Source organism: Grampus griseus, assembly GCF_964374135.1.
Source record: "Grampus griseus genome assembly, chromosome: 5".
Lineage (NCBI taxonomy): Eukaryota > Metazoa > Chordata > Mammalia > Artiodactyla > Delphinidae > Grampus > Grampus griseus.
In genome coordinates this window covers 131,375,383-131,394,467 of record NC_138998.1, presented here as the reverse complement: position 1 = coordinate 131,394,467, position 19,085 = coordinate 131,375,383, and the positions used below count along the sequence as shown (strand labels likewise).

Here is a 19,085-nt window from a genome sequence, read left to right as displayed (position 1 = left end):
TACCCAGATTGCATGAGCACCTCTGAATCCTGTCATTCCCCCCATCCCGCCTGTCCCAAACCTGCAGCACCTATTCCTCCTGTCCCCAATCCTAGCACCTACAGAAGGGGGTACCCCAAATTCTGGTACCACCATCCCTCTTGTCCCCAGATCCTGGCACCCATTCCTTTTACACACAACCCTGGTACTGAAACAGAGCAGGACCTTACGGTCTTTCTCCCCTATGTCCTCTGCCTGCTTTTTGCCTGTGGAAAAACTTTAGCCAAAGAATAAGTTTAATCGGAGAAGTGAGAAAATGCAGAAAGAAAGGAAAACAGTCAAAGGAGACCAAATAATAATAGTTTAGTCATTAAGCATAGTCAAGGACCATTAGTTCCTTCTCAAGGGCTATAGATGATATTCTGAGCCATATCCTGTGAGCTGTCTTATAGATACTGAAACCCCCGCCAGACGAGAGAAGTTAACTATGTGTTGACCAGACTGTAGCCATGATGTAAGGTGTCACAATTCCAAGAACTGGCCTCAGGGAAATGAGAACAAACCGACCCTGGAACTGAAGATTAACTGTACTTAAAACAATCAAGATGACGCTGGTCAGACCACCAATGACCAATTTCAAGATGACCGTCAGAGCTGACTGTGCTGTTTCTGCATGTAGCCCCTCCCTCAGCCTATAAAAGCTCTTGCCCACTGGATGTCAGTGGGGGGAGTCGGCCTTTGGACAGGCATCCCCTCCCTCCCACCCCGCGTAGGTTGCCGGCATCCAAAAGAAAGCACACTTCCCTTTCCACCAACCTGGCCTCTTTATTGGCTTTTAAGCAGCGAGCAGCTGGACCCCACTTTCGGTTACAGTACCACCATCCCTCCTGCCCCCAGATCCTGGCATCTATCTCCTGGGAGGAGCTGCAGGCCCCCGGCTGAGGTCCATGTGTTTCCTGTCCCTCTCAGGAACTGTCAGGGCGGGGATGCTGGCTGTCAGGGCGGGGATGCTGGCTGTGCCTGTCTTGGTGACCCTCAAGGACCAGTGGCTGTGGACCCAGGGAGAAGCCCTCCCCGTCGGGGTGAGGGGAGAGCAGGCCGTTCTCCAGGTCTGCCTCCTCCTAATAGGAGGAAAGTCTGAAACCTATCCTGTCCAAGAGATGTGGCTAATAATAAAACCTGGATAAAAATTGAGAGCGAGGGCCTCGTCTAGCCATGCATTAAAGAAGGGAGCTCCAGCGATGCATCTCCCAGCCCAATCAAAGACTGATTGCTCCGCTCTCTGAGGGGTTTGACATCAACTAGATGCACCGCCTACAGTTCAAAAGGCAAAAGGCCCACAGCCTGAATCATTTCCCCGAGGGTTCATCAAGACGCTGAAATTCTCCACGCAGCCTAGAGCAATGAGGGAGGGGAAGGCAGGGTTAAAGGAAGCTATAAAATAGGGAGGGGTGTTCCTATCAAAATGCAAATTACTTATGTCCCCAGAGAACACCCTCCAAGGGCTCCCTGCTGCTCTTAGGTACAAGCCAATCCTTAGTCGCCCATCCCCCAAGGTCCCTCCGTCCTGCTCCTGTGCTCACTTCCCAGCCTTTGCCTGCCTGTCACCTTGCTGACTCCTTACACGCCTGGTCTCACTTGCCTCAGACGCCACTCCCCTGGGAAGCCCTCCTGGTCCCCCAAGTCACCAGAGCCTGGAATCACCACATTCCATCCTATAGCTCATGAGGGCAGGGACCACATTGCTCACAGCACTGAGGCAACCTCTCCCCAACCCAAGGGGCGGGGTATTTCCTGGGTGGGCGCAGCCAGATTGCTGGGCAGAATAGCAAAGCCCGGTTGGACACTGCGGTCAGAAGCCAGGTAGTGGAATAGATGTCTATAGGGGTGGCTCTTCCATGAGCCTCTTAGGTAAGAGCATCTTGATTTGAGTAGGGGGTTGGCTGGGCCCCTCTCTAGCAGCCATGTTTATAATCACATCACATGGTCTCTGGCCAAGGCAGATCAAAGGAGGGGGCTACTGGACCCCAGCCCAGCCAATTAAATAGCTCTCTGTTAGAAATTTGGAATTAAGTTGCCAGATTGCCAGTCTTCATGTTGTTCGAACATAAAAATCTAACCGAAGAATCACTCGGGCTGTGGGGATAGCTGTATGGCATCCAGCCCAGGGTCAGAGGGCTGTCTGCAGAGGGGGGAGAGAGAGAGAGAGAAAGACAGAGACAGAGAGAGACAGAGACAGAGACAGAGAGAGAGAGACAGAGAGAGGGAGGGAGAGACAGAGAGCGAGAGACAGAGAGAGACAGAGAGACAGAGAGAGACAGAGAGAGACAGAGAGAGAGACAGAGAGAGACAGAGAGACAGAGAGAGAGAGAGAGAGAGGGAGGGAAAGAGAGACAGAGAGAGGGAGGGAGGAGAGAGACAAACAGACAGAGAGAGACAGAGAGAGAGACAGAGAGAGGGAGGGAGAGACAGAGAGCGAGAGACAGAGAGAGACAGAGAGACAGAGAGAGACAGAGAGAGAGAGACAGAGAGAGACAGAGAGAGAGAGAGAGAGACAGAGAGAGAGGGAGGGAGAGAGAGACAGAGAGAGGGAGGGAGGAGAGAGACAGACAGAGAGAGACAGAGAGAAAGAGGGAGAGAGGGAGGGAGAGAGAGACAGAGAGAGAGGGAGGGAGGGAGAGAGAGACAGAGAGAGAGGGAGGGAGGAGAGAGAGACAGAGAGAGAGAGAGGGGGAGAGAGGGAGGGAGAGAGAGAGAGAGAGAGAGAGAGAGGCAGAGAGGTGAGGGACGGCTGCCATCGCCGTGAAGTCTCCAGCTGGGCCCACCCTGAGGCCTTGCTTTCCGGCCCTGGCTCCTGGAGACGGCCTTCTGGCCTCAGGGTACCTCCCCAACCTCAACCCCCTTTCGGCTTAAACCAGCTCAACTTGGTTTCTTCATTCACATCCAGAGAGTCCCAAGTAAGACAGATTCTCTTAGAAATTAATTCCCGACATCCTCTGTTTTTGTATCAACTCCCACATCAGTAGAACTCATGTTTTTAAAATGTAAAACTTTTCATGCCCATTTGGTAATCTACAAAATATGCAGACATTGCAAATCATGTTTTCATGATTCAGGTTTCACAGTGAAGGGTCATCTGTCAGGGGGAGAAATAATTTTAAATGTCAACCACTTAGAAAAGAAAAAAAACATCAACCACTCAGAAGGTAGTTAGAAGTTGCCTTAGAAGGTGTCTGCTTGGACAGTCGGGGCTGGGCTGGGAACATTAAGTGGCCTCAGGCTGAGGGTCACCACCTCCCTTTGGGATAACTCCTGGGGAACCATGCTGACGACAGGGGGCCACTGTCCACGGTCCCACGTCCGAAAGCAAGATGCAAAGCCCCCTCTCTGACCTCGGCTTCCCACCCGCGAGCGGACTCACGTGGATGCCTCCCTCTGCCATCCTTCGACCTCGTCCAGAACCTTCCCCGTTGCCCAGTGAGGCTGGAGCAGGCCTCTGCTCCGTGCCGGCCCTCAAGCAGCTGGCCCTGAGGGAGGGACCCACCACCGGGCAGACCAGGGTCCCCCAGAACGCTGACCGCTAACCCCCTGGGCTCTCAACACACCCAGCTCCGTCACCACCGCCCTTTCCAAAGTCAGCCTGTCCCCACGGCCCTTACTTCAGACCTTCTCCCATCTCCTCAAACCCCTCTCTCCTCCCCCAAGTCCTCACAGCGGACCACCTCAGCTCGCACTTATCTTGAGAAGGTTGGGAAGACGGGGGCCATGCGGTTGGAACCCCAAGCCCTCCCTCCATCCATTCCCAGATCCTCTGCCCCACCCCGTTGGGACAAGGGACAAATCTTTCCCGCCCTCGTCACCTTCTCTGGACCCCAATCTTGCCCAAATAGGCCAGGTCTCTCCAGCATCTCGAATGTCTTCCTACTTTCCCAAACCTCTCAATCCACCCAGTTTGGACCACGTCCTCTAGCGCCATTCGGGTCCGAGTCATTGCCTGCCGCTGTCTGACTGGTCTCTGCTTCCATCCCGCTCTAGCCCACCCTCCACCCTACAGCCGGAGTGGTCCTCTAAGGGTCTAATCATCACCAAATGACTCCCTTACTTAAAACTCTCCAGTGGCACCTCCTCCCAGGACCCTGTGGGATCTGGTCCCGGCCCCTCCCGTGCCACCTCATCCACCTTCCACCTCACCCACTGCCCTAGTCTCCCCCACTCAGCACCTGCCAGCTCACGCCTGCCCACCCCTCAGAGGACAGGGGCAAATTCGCCGCAGAGGAAAGTTCTCTTTGGAAAACGTCTCCGTTCCCCCACCTCCCACCAGCTAAAAGGGCCCCTCCACTGTTATCCTTCCACACGGCATCCTGTCCTTCTCAGAAGCATCAGTTATCACGGTGGGTAACGACACATTTCTCTGGTTATTTGTTTAATGCCCATCTCTCTCCCCCAGCTGATAATTCCATGAGGACACGGACAACGTCTTTTCTTTTTTAACTACAACACGCCCACAGTGTGCTGAACGATTGAATGAGGGAGAGGAAGCTTGGACTGGAACACGTGACCCCTAGGCTCTGAAAGTCCACCTTCTCTTCGCGAAGAGCAGCCTCAGCTGGGAACTGCTCTGGCCTCGCCTTGAAGGCGCACCAGGAAATCCACCTTATTTGCAGGTTAATGTCCTGCCCTTCCCTCAACGCTCAGCTGGAGAGGCCTGGAGTTACTAGAACTTCAGAGTGATCTGTCTGGTATCTTGGGGGAAACTCAGCCAGAATGGGCTCCATGCTACCCAGAGCTGCTTTACACGGGAGCCAGCATATAGACTGGAGAGCAAATAAAACCGTGCTTCCTGGAATGTGAGTGTGGGTGCTGTTACTGGGTGCCGTTACTCTGGGAATACAATCCTGTAGTCACTGCACTGTGACTATTACAGCTTTGCTATTGCAGAGGACAACGGTTTGAGCTCGGGATAGAAAAGACTGGGGATGTCACGAAATATTATTGGGCCATAAAAAGCAATGAAGTACTGCCACGTACTCCAAATAGATGAACCTTGACAACATATACTAGGTAAAGAAATCAGTCACAAAGAACCACGTATTGTCCGATTCCATTTCTATGAAATGTCCAGAAGAGGCAAATCAGTAAAGACAGAGAGTGCTGGTTGCTTTGGGTGGGACTGGAGGGTGAGGGGTGGGTCGGGAGGTGACTGCTGAAGGGTCCAGGGCTTCTTTGGGGGAGTGATGAGAATGTTCTTAAATGAATTATGGTGGGAGTCGCACAATTCTGTGACTCTACTAAGATCACTGATTTGTATGATTAATGGGTGAATTGTATAGTTTGTGATTTATAGTTCAATAAAGCTCTTACCAAAAAAAAAAAAAAAAAGAGACAGGCTAGGGGTATCTGGCAGGGGGAAAGGGGTTTCCATGAGCAAAAGTATGGGGTTCTTCAGTTATGATGTTCTTTGCTTTCCCTTTGCTTCTATACGTATTTCAAAAAAAACAAAAACAAAAACAAAAAACACCTCTAAAAACCAGTTCACATGTCAGGATTACAAACCAGAAATCCACGGCACCCTCTGAGGGTAATTAACACCTGATTTTTAAAGGCGGCTCTATAAAATTAGAATCAAATGAATGAGCAATTTCATTTTATTATTTGAAGACACTAGGAAAGCAAAGTGATGCTGTCATGTAACATATTTAATGGCTGTGGGGTAAGCATTTGATCTGTTGGTTTAACCCCGGGGGTACGTCGATAAAACGGCTGTCGGCAGCACAGAGAATTAGTCATTTTACAGCCTAAAGGCTGGGATGGAAGATTAGCTGGGAGTCCAGCAATACTGAGTGAATTTGTGTGACGTACCCATACATTTCAGAGCCTCCTAAGAACCCAGCTTGAAATCATTCTTCTCAGTGACATCCATTTTATCCCATTTGCTTGTTCTTTTCCTGCCCAGCCCGCTTGCTGCCAATCTGATTGCTAAAAGCACTTTTAAAACAAATGTGGACCAGAGACAATTCGATCGCTTATCTGAGGCGAATGTCATAAACAAGGCTAAGGGATAGGAGAAGAGGCTCGCCAGTATCTGGGATGACAGCACAGTTTCAGGGTAGAGTGAATGCAATGGTTTGTTACCGGAAAACTCCTGTTCACATGCTCACCACCTCCCCAAGAGGCAGGGTCTCCAAGCAGCTTGGGGAGGGTGGATTCTTACCACATGCGTAGGCGACGGTGAGGTATTTCTTCACTCCCGGAAGACAGGGGCTTCCGAAATGGTGATTGTTGACGAGAATTTTGCATCTCTGCTTCCCATAACACCTCCTGGATAATACTTGCAAAGCCGAGTAAGACAAGCAATCTGAGAGGCAAAAAAAAATCAAGAACTTCATGTTGGTTGGATTCCACGTATGGCCACCATGTAGCTACTGTTATTTTCTGTAAATAAGGATACTGAGCTGGATCTCACATCTCACGGAGATCGTTTCTCTGATTATTTTCTGTCTCATCAAAGCACCCCGCATGGGCTAGGTATCAATACTACACAGGCAGGCCTGGAAGGGCTTACTTTAATCAGACTGCTCGAACGCTCTGCTGTCACTGGTCGGAAATCCTTATGTATTTTTGAACAAGGGGCCCTGTATTTGCATCTTGCACTGGGCACTGCCCCTGTCTCCCCAGTCAGGTAACGGGCCTCGCATATAGAAGAGGCAAAGCACGCAGAACACTGAATAAAGATTCGTATTTCTTTTGTGAGCGTTACCTCTCTGAAATATTTTAGTTATTGGTTAATTCTGAGAATCCCTCTCCCTGTGTGAGCATAAGCTCCATGAGGACGGGGACTATTTCTATCTTGTTCCTTATCTAATTCCCACAGCCTGGTCCACTGTGGAAATCCAGTAATAACGAATGAATGAATGAACAAAAGGATAGATGGATGAATAAACACAAGGATGTGGTTTTCAGCACCCTGGCACGATGCCATCACAATTAGTAAATATTAATTGAACACGTACGGAGGACAAGGCACTGGGCTAGGTACCGTCTGAAAAACAAGTCAGAAGAAGCCTGCCTTGCATTCGCAGGATGTCGGATGGGGCTGGAGAGACAAAACCCACATTAACCTGACGGCTAATAATGTGAAACACGGAGTGAGTGTCAGCAGTGATTGGTCCAGACAAGAGGTGATGGGGTTGGAGGCAGGAGAAGTTGCCGGGGACCGGAGTGGTCAAGACAGGCTTTATGGAGCAGAGGGGCTTGGTCATGGGAGAAGCAGCATGAATTGGACAGAGGCAGGCAAAGAGAGAAAGGTAGAAACACCAAGGCAAGTGGGCCAGAAGCACTTCGTGGGAGTCTAGGGGCTCAGCGTGAGCTGGAATAGCGGGCGTGGGCAAGGAAGACGCAGTAGATGAGCCGGAAAAGCAAAATGGAGCAGGACCAAGCTACCTCTGAACGCTGAGCTAAAGACTTTGAACTTTATTCTGCAAGCAACAGGGAGCCTAAAAAAATGCCTTGATGCTACTTCCTTTGGGGACAGTGTATGGGATGCCCTGGGAGAGAAAAGGAACCAAAGGCAGGGAGACTAGTTTGGAAGCAATTTTAATAATACACGTTGGGAGGAGTTAAGGGCTTGAAGAGAAGGGAATGGAGAAGAAGAGAATTCTAGACACCTTGCAAAGTTCAGCTCACTATAACAGCTAACATTCTGCCAGGCTCTGCTCTCAGCACTTGTATGTGAACTGATACAATGTTTCAACAACCCCATGAGATAGGTTGTTTATTATAATATCTTATATTTTAGAGAGACTATATATAGGATAGGATATATTATTATGTATCATAAGTTGCTTATATAATCTATAATAGGTTAGTTGATATCTAATAGGTTGTTTATATTACATATATGTTTATATATATATATATATATAGAGAGAGAGAGAGAGAGTGTGGGTGTATATATATATAAAATATCAATTTTGTGAATGGGGACACAGATGTGTGAGAGGTTACGGAACCGCATACAGCTGAAGAATGAGGACAGCAGGGTCTGGACGTGAACACCCGGGGAAGGCCCTCAAGTCTGCAGGTTTAACCTTTTAACCTCTGAGCTCCACTCTTCAGGTCTCCAGTGGGGGGGAGTGAGGGCCCCACTAAGGATGAGTCAGACCTTCGGCCTGGGGACAGAGGAGATGGCGGTGCCACTGCCGTGGACAGGGGAGATCAGTAGCAGTAGGCAGTTTGGAGGACGAGATGGTAAATTCATTAAAATAAAACAAAACAAAATAAAAAACTATTCTGCCTTTCAAAGGGGAAGGACCATTCAAGAAAGTTTTCAGATCCTGAGATGCCCGTGGGATGTGCATGCCCGCAGAGCCTGAGGGCGGATGCTATGAAGCTGGTCTCAGGGAGAGCACAGGGGCCCCCAGTCACAGGACTTTTCTTTTCTTGGCTACACCACGTAGCTTGCGGGATCTTAGTTCCCTGACCAGGGACTGAACCCGGGCCGTGGCAGTGAAAGCGTGGAGTCCTAACCACTGGAGCGCCAGGGAAGTCCCCTCACAGGACTTTTCTTGTGCTGTCTGTTCATGTCTTACAGATGACAAACTCCTCTACCCTGTAAAAACAAAACCCCTGCAGTCCAATCCCGGAAACTGTCTCCAGCCTTATCGCCTTCCTTCACAGTCAGGATTCTGCAAAGGTCCTCCATGCCGGCCACCTCCGCTGTGTCCCCCTCCACCCACGTCCCAGCCATTCCCCAATGTGCCTCTGCCCTCCACACACCCTGACAAGGGTCCCTTCCCTCAGATCACAGGGACCTACCACTGTCCTAGCAGAGAGATGTGGCGGCCCTAATCCTCGCCCATCTCCGGAACTCGGGTGCCTGAACACTCTTGCTGGAGGCTTCCTCCCTGACCTTGGCTGCCTGGTGCCCTTCCCCCCCATCTGTCTGACTGCTCCATCCCAGAGACCCCTGCAGGCCTGCTCGCCCCACAGAAGGTCCTTCCTCAGCCTGGGCTCTCTCCTTGCACCTGCACACGCCATCTGGGCCCACGTCCACCTGGACCATCGGAAAACTGAGGACCCGACCGCTTCCAGCTCCCATAATGGATCGCCTTCGCTGTTCCCTCAGGAACCTCTCACTCCTCACGCGACATTCATCATGTTCCCCTCCCCCACCAACACCCAAGGGAAGCAGCCTGAGCTTGCTCTTCCCCCACTTGCTGCTCTCAGTCGCGCTGCGACATCCTCTAGGCAGCCCGGCCAGAAGCCCCGCCTCCCTCCTCCGAGGTCTGATGCTCGGTCCTAGAATCATCCCTCCTCAGTTCCCCGCTGCAGCTTCATCTTCAACCCTGTCACTTTTGCAGGAAATCTTTTTTTTTTTTTTTTTTTTTTGCGTTACGCGGGCCTCTCTCACTGTTGTGGCCTCTCCCGTTGCGGAGCACAGGCTCCGGACGCGCAGGCTCAGCGGCCATGGCTCATGGGCCCAGCCGCTCTGCGGCACGTGGGAATCTTCCCGGACCGGGGCACGAACCCGTGTCCCCTGCATCGGCAGGCGGACTCCCGACCACTGCGCCACCAGGGAAGCCCTCCAACTCCATCTCTTATGTTAACTAGAGATCCGTGAAAGAGTCCAGTTGAAAGGAAGGATCTGTTTGGAAATTCCCTGGAGGTCCAGTGGTTAGGACTCTGCACCTTCACTGTTGAGGGCGTGGGTTCAATCCCTGATTGGGGAACTAAGATCCCATAAGCAGCACGGTATGGCTAAACCAAAAAAAAGGAAGAAAAAAAAGAAAGGAAGGATCTGTGGTAAACACCACAAAGCTGGAAAGACAATGATCTTGAGGAAAGGACAATTAAATTAAATAAATACACACACACACACACACACATATATGCACACACACTTATATACAATATATAAATTATATATTTGTTTATGTAATATGTGTATATATATATTCACACATATAAAAATATATGGACCCTATAAACATATATGTATATATGTATGTGTGTGTGTGTGAATATATATGTATATATTTTTGGTGATATATCTAAATGTATGTAATATGTATATCTCAACAAATGGTGAGGAACATTCTTATAAAAGCACTTGATCTGAATATATTCATGAAGGTTCTGATTTATTTTGCTAAGTCCAGTTCCATGATCACTGGAGTGTTGGGCACATAGCAGACACCCAACAATGATATATTTAATGAATGAATTAGTGGACTGGCATGGACGCCAGGGAATGCAAACATCCCATATATCTGGCTTTAGAATGTGTTTGCTCTGTGTGTGTGGGGAGGGGCGGGGTGTGATCCGTGAGTTCAAATCTGTGCTGAGAAAAGCTGCCTGGAGGGGCTTCAGGAAGCTGTCAGCCTCCTTTTGGTCCCTGGGTCAGTTCTCTGCAACTCGCTCTGGCTTGGAATAGATCCATCTTTTTTCTGACTGCTTCTGAATACTCCAGTCTAAAGGAGGCATCTTGCTGGACCTAATCTGGTGCGTTCTTATGAATGAAAGAAAAGTAAACAGAGCAAGTCAAGCAGCCAATGAAGATAGAATGAAATGTTTTAAGTGCCTGAGCATCAAGTACGTCTTTGTGAAGAGTCAAGAACAGTAACGTGAGCAGTGGGTATCATCAGGGTTCCGGCAGGCCACCCAGCGCTCAAATCGGACAACGTAAAGCAAGCTTGATAAAGAGACTTTACAAAGGTGTGGATGGGATGTGAACACCTCGAAGGATGGTGCAGGACCCCAGGGCAAGGAACAGCTGTGAGATGCTACCACCCCAAGCCTAAGGGGCGAGGGCAATGGCTTCCAGAGCACAAAGGGGGATGCCCCATGGACAGGGCTGCTGCACGGAGCTGGGGTCTGCGGTGGGCAGTCGTGCTGCTTACGGTGCGTTGTGTTGCGTTAGGTTAGCTGCTTTGGTGCCTGGATCTCTCATTGGATGAGAGCTCCTGGAGGGCATGGGAGTTTCTCTGCTGTTTGCCCAGCACCTGGTATCTGCTCAACTCACTGAGACTCTGTGTCCCTCCTGCGTAGCACGAGGAACATCTTTTTCACTGTCTCTCTGTGAGGTTTGTATGAAGCAACTGCGGAAGTCAAAGCCCACATAAATGTGAACTGTTCTCACCAGCTGTCTCTAAGGTCGAATGGAATACCTCCTATGGTTAAAAGTCCAGAAAGTGAAAACAAGCATATGGTACGATCAGACCTAAATATTAAAGTTTAACCTGCAAATAAGCAAAAATTTAAAAACACTGTAAGGAGAATCACCAAGATGGTAACGGGATATTTCTGGCTGATGGGAAAGTTTTTTTTTCCCCTATCGATTTTGAGATGCTTTCCAAGTTTTTGAGTTTACATTGCTTTGAAATGAAAGCGTACAAAATGAACTTTCTTAAAAAGAAAAATAAAATTCATGTCTGGATAGAAGACAGCTTTTGAATACGAGGGTCTCTGGGGCGATTATTTTCAGAAATGTAAATTTTTCTGCAAATGTAATGATAAACTATTCTTTTGTATAACCCAGTTTGCCCCAGAAGCCATGAAAAGTTTACCTAGGAGTAAAAATGTATCCTTTGAATTTTCTTCCAGTTTATTTAAAAAGTTTTTTATTGAAGTATGATTAATTTACAATGTTGTGTTAGTTTCAAGTGTATAGCAAAGTGATTCAGTTATACATATATACGTATATATTCTTTTTCAGATTGTTTTCCATTATCGGTTATTATAATACAAGATATTGAGTACAGTTCCCTGTGCTATACAGTAGGTCCTTGTTGTTTACTTACTTTATATATAGTAGTGTGTATCTGTTAATCCCAAACTCTTAATTTATCTCTCCCCAGTCCCTTGCAGTTTATTTTTATTATTATTTTTCATTGCTTTGTGGACGCACAGGTTCTTCTCTGAGCACATGTATCAGTTGAAAAAAAGAAACCTTAAATCTCAAGAGATCTGAGAATGCACTGTATGATTTCTGTATAAGCCACCTACACTGGGAAGAAGTAACCGTACGAATTATGAAGTTATTCTTAGAAGTCCTATAATAACTACTATTGTTTTTGTCTGTAAACTATTATTTTTTTCTGTTTCAAAATAAAAACATGTTTGTAGTTGAAAACTTGAAAATCACAAATATGCCTAAACCAGGAAAATAAAAATCCCTAGTAAATCCCACTAATAGGAAAAAAAAGGTTAACCTTTAAAGAACATCCTTGTAGTCACTTTTCTATGTTTAAATGTCCTTCCTCCCCCAATGGGATCATGTACATATTACTCTGTATGCTATTTTTTCTCATTTATTAATATATTTGTGAAAATTTTAACATAAGCATCATTTTAAAGAGGTGTAGAGATTCTCACTTCATGGATGTATCAGCTCTATTTACAATACCCTATTGGTAGACATTCTGATGAGTTCCATGGTTTAATGCTATAAAGAATTCTATGTGAAACATCCTTAGAGATAAACATTTGCACACAGGCATGGTAGTTTCTAATTCTTGGAAGCAGATTGCTTTGTCAGAGGGCATTCAAAATGTTAAAGTTTTTGACACACACTGCCAACCCGTTACCCAGAAGAGTTGTACCAATTCATGCTCTTGCCAGAACGGTATAAGAGCCCTGAAACATTATATTTTCTTAGGACATGTGCCTGACCGTATTCTTTAAGGCTCACAGAGGAAGGGCGGGGGGAAGAGACTCCCATTTGTAAGACGACAATCCTCTTGCACCCAGGAGGTCCTGTGACCAGCGTGATTTACAGAGGCAGGCTTCTGCACTCACAGCTACCCTGGGAGTGAAAGAATTTATCTTGGTGAGAAGGAAAGAAGCCACAGTGTGTTTTTAGGAAGAGGCCCAAGGTAATTCAGGTCCACTTCGGGTCTGACCATTTCCTTGTTGATGCTGAGCTCTGAACCATTGGCAGGATTCTTTTTTTAAAGTGGTTATTTCCCTCCCAGGCTGATTCTGTTTGCACCTCTCTGCCTGGCAAACTACCCTCCACCCCAATACATGTGGTAACAAGATATTCAACTTTTTTTTGGGGGGGGGAGGCTACTGTTTAACAGAAACTGAAGTTAATCGCTCTTTACAACCTGTGTTTATTCAGATAATTAGGCTGGTTGCTCTTAAGAGACTTTCTTGGCAGTGGGAATCCCTGGCACCTTGATCTTTGGCTGAAAAGTCCAGGCTTGCCCACACTTGGCCTTGGGGTGGCCTTAGCCCAGCCTTTGACGTCCATTGTGTCGTTTTTCTCATTCACTTCTTAAGGAAATAGAGTCCCTGGAGCCCATCCAGAAAATGCAGCTGCAGCAGGAAATGACGTCCCATAGTGGAGGCCCAGCGAAGGGAACTTTCTGGAGGCCTGCTTTCCTAAGTTCACGCCCGGGTCTGTGGGAAGGTTCTGTGTTAGGATGCTGCTTCACTGGTGTTTCTCTGGAACCAACGCTGATCACTTCCATACCTTTCTTTCAGTTTCTCTTCCACTAGAGGAGCTGTAAGTTTTCGGGTTTTTTTTTCAAATTTTTTGGCCATGCCACACGGCATGTGGGATCTTGGTTCTCTGACCAGGGATTGAACCCACACCCCCTGCATTGGAAGCATGGGGAGTCTTAACCACTGGGCCTCCAGGGAAGTCCCAAAAAGAGCCATAAGTGCTGAGGGGTCTGACTTGCTTTAAGATCTTTCAGAAATTTTGGGTCACCACCCTCAAGAAGAGACACCAGATCTACCTGTGTTTGAACCTGTGTGACGGTAAAATGTCACTTTTTGACAGCTGTGACGGTCAGTCAGCCTTTGTAGTAGTTTATAGGGCCGTGGTAATGAGTACCACAAACTGGGTGGCTTAAACAACAGAATTTTGTTTCCTCTTGGTTCTGGATGCCGGAAGTCCAAGATGTCAGGAGGGTTGGCTCCTTCTGAGGTTTCTCTCCTTAGCTTGCAAATGGCTGACCTCTCCTGCGTCCTCACATGGTCTTCCCTCTGTGTGTGTCCGTGTCCTGATCTCCCCTTCTTATAAGCAGTCATGTTGGATTAAGGCCCTCCCATATGACCGCGGTTTAACTTAGTCACCTCTTTAAAGGCCCCATCTTCCCAGACAGTCACAATTCTGAGGTACTGGAGGTTAGGATGTCAACACGGGAATTTTACGAGGACACAGTTCAGCCCGTAGCAGCCTTCAAGATGGCGCCCAATGGTCTCAACCTCCTGGAATTCACACCCTTGTGTAGCCTCCTCCCTCAAAGAATCAGCTGGTCTGTGAGACCCATAGAGCTGGGTGGAGGTGACGGTGTGTGGCTTCCATTTGCTCTTCTGCATCTTGGGCTTTGGGAGAAGCCAGCTGCCATGTCTCAAGGACACTCAAGAGACCTATGTGGGGAGAACCAAGGTCTCCCACCAACAACCTGCACCAACTTGCCCGCCATGTGAGTGAGTCACCTTGGAAGTCCAGCCCTCAGATGACTGCAGCCCAAGCCGACATGCCAGCTGCAACCATGAGACACCATGAGGCCCTAAGCAAGAACTTCCCAACTAGGGTATCCCAGAATCCCTGCCCCACAGAAACGGTGTGGTAATAAATGTTCATTTTTGTTTTAAGCCATTAAATTTGGGAATATTTCATTACTCTGCAATAGAAAACAAATACAGTAGATGCAAACTATTACATTTAGAATGGGTAAACAACAAGGTCCTACTGTATAGCACACAAAAGTATATTCTGTGATAAACCATAATGGAAAAGAATATAAAAAAGAGAGGTTTTCCTGGTGGCGCAGTGGTTGAGAGTCCGCCTGCCGATGCAGGGGACACGGGTTCGTGCCCCGGTCCGGGAAGATCCCACATGTCGCAGAGCTGCTGGGCCCGTGGGCCATGGCCACTGAGCCTGCGCGGCCGGAGCCTGTGCTCCGCAACGGGAGAGGCCACAACAGTGAGAGGCCCGCGTACCGCAAAAAAAAAAAAGAATATAAAAAAGAATGTCTACCTGTGTATAACTGAGTCACTTTGCTGTACAGCAGAGACTGGCACAACATTGTAAATCAACTATACTTCAATTTAAAAAAATAAAAGAAAAGAAAACAAATACACATTGCTGGGGAAAGAAAATCCTAAAACTACAGAAGTAGCTTTGGGACTGGGAAGTGGGCATAGTTGGGAGGACCTTGAGGAGATGGTTCGAGTCCAAGGGCCTTGAAGACAAGCCCAGCATCAGTAACCTTTGCGTCCTGAGCCAAGTGCATCTTCAAGGCAGAGCTTCCCAACTTCAACAGTGAATGCAGGGACTTCCCTGGTGACGCAGTGGATAAGAATCCACCTGCCAATGCAGGGGACACGGGTTCGAGCCCTGGTCCGGGACGATCGCACATGCCGCGGAGCAAGTAAGCCCGTGCGCCACAACTACTGAGCCTGTGCTCTAGAGCCCGCGAGCCACAACTACTGAGCCCACGTGCCACAACTACTGAAGCCTGTGCACCTAGAGCCCATGCTCCACAACAAGAGAAGCCACCACAATAAGAAGCACATGCACTGCAACGAAGAGTAGCCCCCCACTGGCCGCAACTAGAGAAAGCCTGCATGCAGCAACGAAGACCCAACGCAGCCAAAAATAAATAAATTATAAAAAAGACAAAACCAGTGAATGCACACAGGTACACTGAATGCATCTCCTCAGGCCTCCAGGCTTCCCTTGGACTCTTGATTTTGGGTATGGGCAGTGCCTCCCTTTACCCCTCTGTGCCATGCAAATATAATTTTCTGTGTGTGATGACGTGGGAAGACTGGGAAGCCCTGTCCAAGGCCAGGGTGTGGTGTGTGACCAGCGCCTCACCATGGCTGCGCCTGCCCTGATACATTCCAGATGGGACCAGCTTAGAGTATCACCCATAGAGCGTGGAGACTCTGTCTGCCCTCCTCCCAGCCCAGACCCGGAGGCCTTGCCGAGGACAGCATGAGTCCCCTCATATCCTTGGGGATGTCCAGTAGAAGCTTGGGTCCCGCTATGGGAGGCACTGACGGCCAGGCCTTGGGCAGCCCTGAGGATGCTTGTGGGAACATGATGCCGTCACACCATGATGTGGGGACCACATGTACCTGCCCGACTCCCACCAGGGGCGTCCCCCTCTCCACCACCACTCAACCCATTCCCTTTGAACTTATCCTATGTATGAAGTACACAGACGCAACCAGCCCTATATAGCAAACCTGGACTACTAGTTCAGAAAAAAATATACCGTGGCATGGGAAACGTCCAGCAGAAAAAAATGTATAAAGGGTTCATATCTTTACTCTGTCTTGAGCTCATAAAAATTAATGGAAAAAATAAAGATCTCAACAACAACAAAAGGACAAAGGCTAGAGACACAGTGTGTGCAAAGCACAAATGCAATAACCACAAACACAAGGGGAAAGGTTCAAGGTCATTCATAAACAAAGAAAAGCAAATAAAAAATATACAGAAAGGCCACTATATACCTATTAACTTGGAAACATGAAGAAAAATCATACAGAATGCTGCAAAAATTGCAGGGAAACCCACAGTTCTACGTCACTGTTTATGCACATAAACTGGTATGAAAAGGTTTTGGAAAGACCTCTGGTGGTACATGGGAAGAACTGTAAACATGCCCATGCCCTCCTTTGGAATAAAACTTCTGGGAATTTATCCCAAGGAAATAAACCAGAGGAAAGAAAAAGCTACAAGCACAGGTTCCTTACACATTGTTTATGATATTTAAAAATCAGAAACAATGAAATAGGGACTTCCCTGGTGGTGCAGTGGTTAAGAGTCCGCCTGCCAATGCAGGGGACACAGGTTCGAGCCCTGGTCAGGGAAGATCCCACATGCCGCGGAGCAACTAAGCCCGAGCGCCACAACTACTGAGCCTGCTCTCTAGAGCTCGTGCTCCGTAACAAGAGAAGCCACCGCAACGAGAAGCCCTCACACCCCAATGAAGAGTAGCCCCTGTTCTCCGCAACTAGAGAAAGCCCTCATGTAGCAACGATGACCCAATGCAGCCAAAAAATAAATCAATTAATTAAAAAAAAAAAGCAATGAAACAGCCACCAGGGAATGGGTAAGTAAAGTATATATTGTATCCCTTTAACAAGAGAGTGATTGACTTTGTCAGGAATTCACTGGTCATGTGGAAAACCACCCGTGACATAAAGTTAAATTTCAAAGCAGAATTCAAATGTATCTACTTCAGAATTGCCATTATGTAAAAGTTGTTCTCTGCTCATCATACACCAGGACTTGGAAGAGATCCTGAAAAGAAAAATCTTTTCATTTGATGGGAAAAATCTGTGGCTGAATCTTTCTCTTATTTCTGTTCAATACAATGACGGTGCTTGTGCAGAACAACAATCATCACAACAATTATATTTTAGAAAGAAGTGGAAATGCTCTCGCTGGGTATCTGCGTGCTAACGCCCCGCTCCGCCCTGCTTTCTGACCGAGTATGCGGGGCTGCCCTGGGTACCCAGACCCTGAGCTTGTGGGGCTGCACCAGACTTTAGCTTATATGCAAGAGGAAAAGCACACACATCCCCTTTCAGAGGCCCAAGGTGAGACCCGACCACTTGGCCTTTAGGCAACCATCCTCCCAAGTTCACACCAGGTTCCGGGGTTAAAAATAAACAGCCCTTTCTCCTTCTTCGAAGCGCTGAGGCCCAGCTGCAGTAATAACTTAGAACTGAGAGCAGAGATCACACACCGGTGGCCCATGGACCGGGTGTGGCCCGTAGGCATGTTTTGTTTGGCTTGCACGGTGTTTTAAAAGTTGGAAAATTTCACATTAAAAAAAAAATTCAGATTCCCAGCATCTCATGAGAGGTTGGAAGCTGTGACAACACCAGGCCCACATTCCAGGCCGGCAACCATCCACCCGCCGGAGGCCAGTGTGGGTGCCTCACTTAGGAAGGGGGGCTCTGACTCATTCACAGGGCTCGAGATTCACACGGGCACCTGCTCTGTGCCAGGCTCTGCTCTGCTTGCTGGGAATTCCACAGGAAAAAAGAGGCATATCCTCTGCAGTGCTGGCCTTCTCCAGGTGAGAGAGACCATATGCACGTAAGTGACTATTTCCACGTTATGAAGACAATCAAATGGGGACAGCTCGAGTGGGATGGCAGGGACAAGGTGCCGTGCTGGCAGGCTGCCTCGGAGAACCTCTCTGAAATGACATCTGAGTTGATTCCCGAATGACGAGACGGAGCTGGCCATGCAAAGATGTGGGGTGAGATTCCAGGCCAGAGGAAGAGCTTGTGCAAAGGCCCTGGGGTATGAAGGAGTGTGGAGTGCTCCAGAGGTAGTGAAGGAAGGAGAGAGAGAGGCGCACCACAGCTGGGAGACTGGGTTTATTCTACAGTAGACAGAGTGAAGGGCTTTAAGTGGGGTCGGGGGATGTGATCTGATTTGATTTAAATAAAATCCCTCTGACTGCTAAGTGAGGAAGGGGCTCAGGGAGGGTGTGGAATCAAGAAGCGAGGCCGGAGATCAGTCAAGAGGCAGCCCAGATGGTCCAGGGGAGAGAAGCCCTGAGTGGGCTGGGAGCAAACAGTCTGGATACTGGGTACGGGGAGAGTCCACAGGACTTGCAGACGCAGTGGATGGGAGACAGGGGGTCAAAAGAGGGTGCTTTTTAAAGTGGGTGATATTAAAGTGTGTTTATATCAGAGGGAAAACTGATGATTTTTGTGGGGCGAACACGCCAAATTCAGTTTAAAACCCTTACGTACAGTTTACCTGGGCCAAGAAGTGGAGTATTTCTTAGCCTTCAGTTAGATCAAGAAACTTCACCAGCACAGGCAGCCAGGGGTTCATATTTCTGCACACATGCACGGTTCTGCCCTTAAGTGCTAACCCGAAAGGTGAAACCAGAGGCCTCCACGTAAGGCTGTGGGACAAGATGAACGGGGACCCGAGACGGTGAGGTGAAGGGCACACGAGATGGTGAGATGAAGGGGGACCCGAGACAGTGAGCGGAAGGGGGACCCGCAAGGACCCTTTCATTTCCCTTGGACCCCTTCGCACTGCAGAGCCTGGGGCCAGTGGATCTCTGGCATTTGGGTGGCGTTTCATGAATGCAGTGAAGAGCTTG

The 19,085-nt window shown here is 48.5% G+C and overlaps 1 protein-coding gene across 3 annotated transcripts in view; it reads right to left on the bottom strand.

Annotated features, from left to right (window-relative positions):
• Positions 1-19,085, bottom strand: part of EVA1C (eva-1 homolog C) — a gene marked incomplete at its 5' end in the record, with an annotated part of 82,815 nt that overhangs the window by 13,972 nt on the left and 49,758 nt on the right. For 2 of the 3 annotated variants that reach the window (XM_082655645.1, XM_082655646.1), the window contains one exon: positions 6,191-6,334. The exons of the other annotated variant lie outside the window; for it this stretch is intronic. In XM_082655645.1, coding sequence (XP_082511771.1) covers positions 6,191-6,334 — 144 coding nt within the window. The remainder of the gene's footprint in view (positions 1-6,190; positions 6,335-19,085) is intronic. 3 annotated transcript variants of the gene reach the window in all.